This window comes from Muntiacus reevesi, chromosome 9 (assembly GCF_963930625.1).
Source record: "Muntiacus reevesi chromosome 9, mMunRee1.1, whole genome shotgun sequence".
Classification (NCBI taxonomy): Eukaryota; Metazoa; Chordata; class Mammalia; order Artiodactyla; family Cervidae; genus Muntiacus; species Muntiacus reevesi.
Window position 1 is genome coordinate 5270956 of NC_089257.1, and position 8057 is coordinate 5279012.

Genomic DNA, 8057 nt, shown 5'->3' on the forward strand with positions numbered 1-8057 from the left:
GAAAACAAAAAAAACTGTGTGGGGGAAAAAGAAAAAATAAAAACCACCTCTCTGCAAAACAGCAAACTGATCCTATTACTATACTATTCTTCCTTAGTTTGGAGAGTTTAGAAATGGCTGTTCCCTAAACTGATTTAGGTGAAAATACAAGTAATGGAAAATATTCAAAAGCTGTGTTAGTAAGCCTACAAGAATCTATGTCAAGTTTCCTGAGCTTCATCTCTCAGAATCTTTAAATACGTTAGGATGAAAGTACTGTATCACCCAGAACATAATTTAGTGCTGATTGCTTTTTTTAGGGCACCTTTTACATCTTGATTCCTCAAGCTGTAGATCAGTGGGTTTAACATGGGGATGGCAACTGTGTAAAAGACAGAGGACATTTTGTCTGTGTCCATAGAGTAATTGGAGCTGGGTCTGAAATACATGAACAGGAGTGTGCCGTGAAATATAGCCACAGTGGTTAAGTGGGAGGCACAGGTAGAGAAGGCTTTGCGTCTCCCTTCAGCTGAGTTCATTCTAAGGATGGTTGTTAGTATGTAACTGTAGGAAAGGAGGACGGTGATAATGCTGGTCCCCACAACACAGCCAATAAAAGTGAACATCACAATCTCATTGATGGATGTATCCGAGGAGGAGAGGGCTAGTAAGGGTGGGTTGTCACAGAAAAAGTGATTGATGATATTGGAATTACAGAATGACAACCGAAATGTACAACAGGTGTGGATCGCTGAATCTACCAAGCCTACGATGTAAGCAATAGCCACAAGCTGGGTACAGATTCCCCTGGACATGGCAATTGTATAAAGAAGTGGATTGCAAATGGCTACATAACGGTCATAAGCCATGACAGCCAACATGAGACATTCCACATCTGCAAAGGCTCCAAAAAAATACAACTGGGTGGCACATACATTGTATGGAATCCTTTTTTGCTCAGATAAGAAATCAGCCAGCATCTTGGGAGAGATAGTAGAAGAATAGCAGATGTCACAGAAGGACAGATTGCTCAGGAAATAATACATGGGTGTGTGCAGTCTGGGGTCCACCTTGATCAGCAGGATCATCCCGACATTGGCAACCACAGTTATGCCATAAACCAGCAGGAAGAGCAGGAAGAGGCCCTGCTGCACATCTTGTCTACCAGAAAGTCCTAAGAATATGAAGTCAGTAAACACAGTGCAGTTCTCAGCAGTCATCCCTCACACATGGGAACTCCTGGTTATGATAAAGGAAATGGAAGTGGAGGGCTAATATCATCTTACTGTCTTAATTGCTAAATTGATATTTGTTTCTATATTTCAGTAATTAGAATAAGAGAGAAATAATGCTGAGATGCCTTGAAGTTAAACTGATCCTTTGGGAAATATTTCAATTGAATATAACTTATCAGTTATATATATCAGTTATGATAATAATAATGATAAATTTGGAAACCATTGTTGTGTTTGTAGCACAAATTCATCTATGCTAAATCAGGCTATTTCCATATCAATTTGTGAAGTATTTATGATGATTTTTGCTACTTTAACCAAATATTAAGAAATTTATGTCCTCAGATTGAAGGCAAGATTCTCACAATTAGTTCTCAGAATTAGACAACCCATGTCTTCTGACAAGATCTCTGTTTTGTTTCGTTTCAATGATGTACGACTGTTGTCATATCCTGTAATAGAGAAATATAGTTAATGAATGATGTAGGTAATGAATATATTGCTTTATAATTTCTTCATCTTCCATGAGTCTGAAGCAGGAAGAGATATGGCAAGTTTCTGAACACAAGAACTCATTTTAGCATTAAACTCTCAGGTCTGTTCAACTTTAGTATATGAGAGATAGCCTGTAAGACCCACTGGAGCAGAAAGGTGATAGCTTTTGGATAACAGGGTGGAAGGGTGCTTATGCATGAAATGTTAGAGTGGAGAGGCAGTTATATTCCAGGGCAACATCCCCCCTTCTGAGAGCTGCTGTTACATAGGGGAGATGATGAAGAACATCTGGGACCCAATCGTAGAGAAGCTGGTAGCACAGATGATAGAGAGGCAAGAGAGGCAGTGTGGTTTACCGTGTGGATCCTTCTGCCCTAGTCTACTCTTCTCAACATGATATGCTCAATGCAAGATCAGTTACGTAAGACACATGGTACAAATACTCATATGTTCATAGTCCAGGGACAATCATGCGTGAACTGTGTCCCCATCCCAGACTCTAAAAATTTTAATAGCTTCATTCTTTAACTTGATCCATATTTCTCTTGAATATCTCAGACCAGTCATCCTTGATTTAGGAGTCACTTGTCTTGGGAGGCGGGAGCAATTGAATTTTATGTCCCCTTGCTATATGTTGCCGAAATCAATTGTGTGATATACAAGGTCATACCTGTCCCCTTACATTCTGTGAGAATTTAAGAAAAGTAGAATTGAACGTAGGGTTTCCCAGGTGGCTCAGTGATGAAGAATCTGCCTGCCACTGCAGGAGATGCAGAAGACGAGAGTTTGATCCCTGGGTCAAGTAGATCTCCTGGAGGAGAAAATGGCAACCCGCTCCAGTATTCTTTCCTGGGAAATCCCATGGACAGAGGAGCCTGGGAGGCTATAGCCCATGGGGTCGCTAAAGAGTTGAACTATGTATATTTATCTGTGTATATCTGAAGAACTGATACTTTCAAACTGTGGTGCTGGAGAAGACTCTTAAGAGTCCCTTGGACTGCAATGAAATCAACCCAGTTAATCCTAAAGGAACTCAACCCTGAATATTCACTGGAAGGGCTGAAGTTGAAGCTCCAACATTTTGGCCACCTGATGTAAAGAGCCAACTCAATGGAAAAAATACAACTCATTGGAAAAGACCCTGATGCTGAGGAATATTTAGGAAAAAAGAGAAAGGTGCTACAGAGGATGAAATTGTTAGAGAGCATCACCAACACAATTTGGTGCAAATGAATTTGAGCAAACTCAAGGAGAGAATGAAGGGCTGGGAAGCCTGGTGTGTTACAGTCTGTGGGGTTGCAGAGTCAGACATGACTTAGCAACTGAGCAACAATAACAAATATATTGGTTTAAAATGAACAGATTGGAAAAATTAAGTAAAATGAAGTTTTGTGTTTGTTTCATATATTCCTTTGTTGATATAACATGCTTTCTTTCAAGAGAGGGTTAAAAACCTAAGGAAATTTCAAATATATATCAGAGAAACAAGAAAGATATCAGTACCTGTCCCAGAACTCCTGACTTGCTTGTTGCATGCAGTTCTATCTGCAAGAAGATTCAGCCTTGTCTCCTGCCTGACTTAGATTATATAACCATCTCTGTGTCTGGTCCCTCGGTGGTGAATCCTTGGTCTCTCAGGAATAATTAACAGTCATCATGATGTAGTATATCATCTGGTGTTTCATACTAGTAAGTTGATTGAGAATGGAATACAGACTGTAGGTAAATGATACTAATCAACAAGCCTTCCTAATTTCCAGTTCATGAATCCCTATACCTGTACTTTCTTTTCATTAAATAAATGACAAAACAAATGAGAAAACATTCACCCTTACATAATAACACAGACACACAGACAGCCCATTAAATGTACTAACGGAGTAAAGATTTTGAAAAAACAGCAAACATCTGAACATATCTACAATACCTATAGATAACTAAACTTTATTTTCTATGTACTTGGCTTTTAATATTTAAATAAAATTGATGTTGCAATGAATTATATAAAAATTATGCATATATATATAACTACTTAGTGTATATTCAATTATTAACCAAAAATCTGTGATGTGAGAAAATTAAATACATACACTTTAGCACCTTTTTGCATTTTCATATTGTGTCAGTTCAGTTCAGTCGCTCAGTCATGTCCGACTCTGCGACCCCATGAACCGCAGTACGCCAGGCCTCCCTGTCCATTACCAACTCCTGGAGTACACCCAAACCCATGTCCATTGAGTCGGTGATGCCATCCAACCATCTCATCCTCTGTCGTTCGCTTCTCCTCCTGCCCTCAATCTTTCCCATCATCAGGGTCTTTTCAAAAGAGTCAGCTCTTCTCATCAGGTGGCCAAAGTATTGGAGTTTCAGCTTCAGCATCAGTCCTTCCAATGAACACTCGGGACTGATCTCTTTTAGGATGGACTGGTTGGATCTCCTTGCAGCCCAAGGGACTCTCAAAAGTCTTCTCCAACACCACAGTTCAAAAGGATCAGTTCTTCGGCTCATACTGTGCGGATCACAACAAACTGTGGAAAATTCTTAAAGAGGTGGGAATATCAGATCTCATTACCTGCCTCCTGAGAAACCCGCATGCAGGTCAAGAAGCAACAGGTAGAACCAGACATGGAAAAACAGACTAGTTCAAAATTCGGAAAGGGGTTACATCTAGGCTATATATTGTCACTCTGCTTGTTTAACTTATATACATCATGTGAAATGCTGGGCTCTAGATTGCCAAGAGAAATGTCAATAACCTCAGATATACAGATGACACCATCCCTATGTCAGAAAGTGAAGAGGAACTAAAGAGTCTCTTGATGAAGATGAAAGTGGAATGTGAAAAAGCTGGCTTACAACTCAACATTCAAATAAACTAAGATTGTGGCATACAGTCCCATTATTTTGTAGCAAATAGATGGAGAAACAATGGAAACAGTGAGAGACTTTATTTTCTTGGGCTTCAAAATCACTGCAGATGGTGACTGCAGCTATGAAATTAAAAAACACTTTCTCTTTGGGAGAAAAGCTATAACAAACCTACACAGCATGTTAAAAAGCAGAGACATCAGTTTGCTGATAAAGATCCATATAGTAAAAGCTGTGGTTTTTCCAGTAGTTTTATATGAATGTGAGAGTTGGACCACAAAGAAAGCTGAGCACCAAAGAACTGATGCTTTCAAACTGTGCTGGAGAAAACTCTTGAAGTTTCCTTGAACAGCAAGGAGATCAACCAGTCAATCCTAATGGGACTCAATCATGAATATTCATGGGAAGGACTGATGTTGAAGCTGAAACTCCAATACTTTGGCCACCTGATGTGAAGAGTCAACTCTTTTGAAAAGATTCTGATGCTTGGAAAGATTGAAGGCAGAAGGAGAAGGGGACGACAGAGGATGAGATGGTTGGATGTGATCACCGATTCAGTGGACATGAGTTTGAGCAAGCTCCAGGAGGTGGTGAAGGACAGGGAAGACTGGTGTGCTGCTGTCCATGGGGTCATGAAGAGATGGACACGACTTAGCAACTGAACAACAACAACATAATTTATCAAACCCAGATAATTTATTTCTTAAAATAAATCATATGTGGGAACTTCCCTGGTGGTCCAGTGGTTAAGACTCTGCACTTCTAAGACAGAGGTTGAGGGTTCCAGTTGTTGCCCTGGGTGTGGGTTAAGATCCCACATGCCAAGTGGAAGACCAATAAGTAAATAAGTAAAAGTAAAGTACTAAAAATAAATAAATTCTATAAATGATGTTTAGGAACAAAGAGTGTTAAAATGACATAAACCTTGTAATTTTTGCTTTTTCACCATGCTCATTTTATATTATCTAATTTTCACTGTATGTTTTTATAGATTTGACATATTATCACATATGTCCTGGCCTAATAACATCATAATATGGAACAGAAATTGAAGCCCAGAGGGAATAATATTCTGCAATTCTATAGTCATTGTTTATTTGCTTCCATAGAAATAGCTCAAAAATAGATTCCTGAATACAGCACAATGAAACAAATTTGTTTTAAAATATAACTCTAAGTGGTCTCTCAGATGTTATGGCTTGTTTATGTTAAAGTAACACTTGAAAACTCAGAAAACAATGACATATGGCTCCTAGATTTCTGAGAGGACTGATGGATCATACAAGTCCCATTTCTAAACCAAGGAGGGATCCAACAGTGACCGATAGCAGAGCAGAGCAACTAGGAAGCTTTGTCACCCTGGGAGGGCGTCTGTTTTAGTTACATCACATGGACACGAACATAATCAATGTTGGGGTGAAGAGAAAGTGATGGGGGGGACTACTTTGTCGTAGTTTCGGAAAGGAATAGGAAGTAAAGAAAGTGGTGTCCCTTGACATTGTACAACTTGACAGTTTCAAGGAGGTGATCTCTGCATTATCCATCTATTGTAATGTTTTTTCCATCCTTAAAAATACTTTTATTTTGAGATATTTTAAACACACAGTTAGAAAAGAACCCATCACATATCCCATTAAATCAACATGCTGACCCAACTACATCATTTTAAAAGAAATAAAACACAACTGAAGCCTCCTTGTACCCTCCCTGAGTCCATCAGCAACTCCTGCGCTAGGAAGGCAGAGCATGGCTTTCACACATCATTCTAACACAGGATTTTACACTCTTCATTTCATATAACTTGAATCACAGAAATATATTATTGTGTGAAACAGTAACGCTGGTTACCTTATGCCAACAATGCTTACATGCCTGCCACTATTCTAAGCAGTTTGCATGCATTAATTCATTAACTGTCCCCCTCCCCCATCACCCTGTGAGGCTGGCACCACTATCTCATTTTACAGAAAAAGTGAAACATGAGTAAGTTTAAATAATGTGCCCCCAGATAACACAGTATGTTTAACTTTACATAAATGGTATATGTAGCTTCTGCAACTTTCTCTGCCTCATTTTTGATTCATCTATGTTGAAAGATGTAACTCTAGTTCTTTCACATTCACTTACCAAAAACAACCTGTTCTTCTGCTGATGGAAATTTAGGCTTCTCCTAATCTTGCTATCTACACAGTACTGCAATGCACAGTCATAGACACATTTCCTTCTTCAAATGGAGTTACTTTAGGGTTTATCCAGGAGTAGAATTCTGGGTGGCAGAATATACACAATTTTACAAGATTTTACATATTGCTTGGCACAGCAGTTGTCACAATTTCCATTTCCACGGCAGTGAGTTCCCATGTACCACACACTTACCCACATCAGGGCTTCTAAAGTTTAGCCAACTTCATGAGTAAAAGATGATCCACATCCATTTACATTTCCTGCATGTTCTTCTCTACACGCACCTCTGTCTGGACTGACAGGTTCTGTCAGCAAGAGTGAGACCAACCACACTGAACACTTGCCTGGAACATCTCCTGATATCCACTCCTCTGTGGAGTCCCAGCCCATCTGGCTCCCAGGAGCCCTAATTTCAGTTCCTCCAAGGGAGTGGGAGAATACGGGGCAGGTTTGGAAGAAGGGATGTGTTCTCCAGACCAGGACAGGGTGTGAGGTGAGCACGGTTGGCCAAGGCAGTCGACTGGGTCCCCTCTGGCTCGGAGACATGAGCAGCTGGGCTCCCAAGTAGCAGGCGCACTTGTGGGCAGCCTCCAGTCAACATTTCACTCGCACACACCTTTGAAAAGATCCAATCCTGACTTAGCTAAAACAATGAATTCAGTTCTGCATTCCTTAAAAGAGGCAACTTTGTGCAAAATCTACTCTGCCCAGAAAAAAACACCCAAACCTGGCTTCTGGAGTCCTCAATCTGGCTGCAATAATGGGAATAACTTGGAAACCCAGACAACACCCAACAGAGCAACACGCAGGCACGAGGAGACGTGGGGCCAGGGTCAGGGAAGGCCGGGACTGAAAGAGTGCAGACCTGGGCCAGGTCAGACAGGAGCGTGGCACTCCACGTGAAAGGAAACAGCACGGGTCAGGTCAGCCCAGGGGCATTCAGGGAAGAGCAATGAAGTTAAATCCAGCACTGACTACGCCAAAATGTTTAGTAGTTAGCTCCAAGTAGTCAGACTTTTCCTTTTAGTGAATCTGTACATACTAATATTTCTATCATCATCATACACTACATACATAACTATTTTAAAACTCAGGTTACCAAGCAGACTGCATCAGTACAATCCCAAAATATTAAAGGTTTTCCTCAGTACAGAGGGGTTTCTGTTAGCTTTGACTTCACTCTTTACATTTTAAAAAATCTGACTTGAATGTTTAAAAATAAACATTTATCATTTTATAAAAATGGCAGTAGAAACACCCCTCCTGGGGCAGGAACTCTATGAGGTACCAGGTGGC

General features: G+C 40.2%; 1 protein-coding gene across 1 annotated transcript; it reads right to left on the reverse strand.

Moving 5' to 3' along the window:
• Positions 1 to 260: 260 nt before the first annotated feature.
• LOC136175367 (olfactory receptor 8U9-like) lies at positions 261 to 1199 on the reverse strand. The gene has a single exon (XM_065945692.1). The coding sequence runs from the start codon at positions 1197 to 1199 to the stop codon at positions 261 to 263; it is 939 nt and encodes a 312-aa protein (XP_065801764.1).
• Positions 1200 to 8057: the final 6858 nt, after the last annotated feature.

Coding starts and splice junctions, on each gene's coding strand:
- LOC136175367 (XM_065945692.1), bottom strand. CDS start 1,199: ATGACTGCTGAGAACTGCACTGTGTTTACTGACTTCATATTCTTAGGA.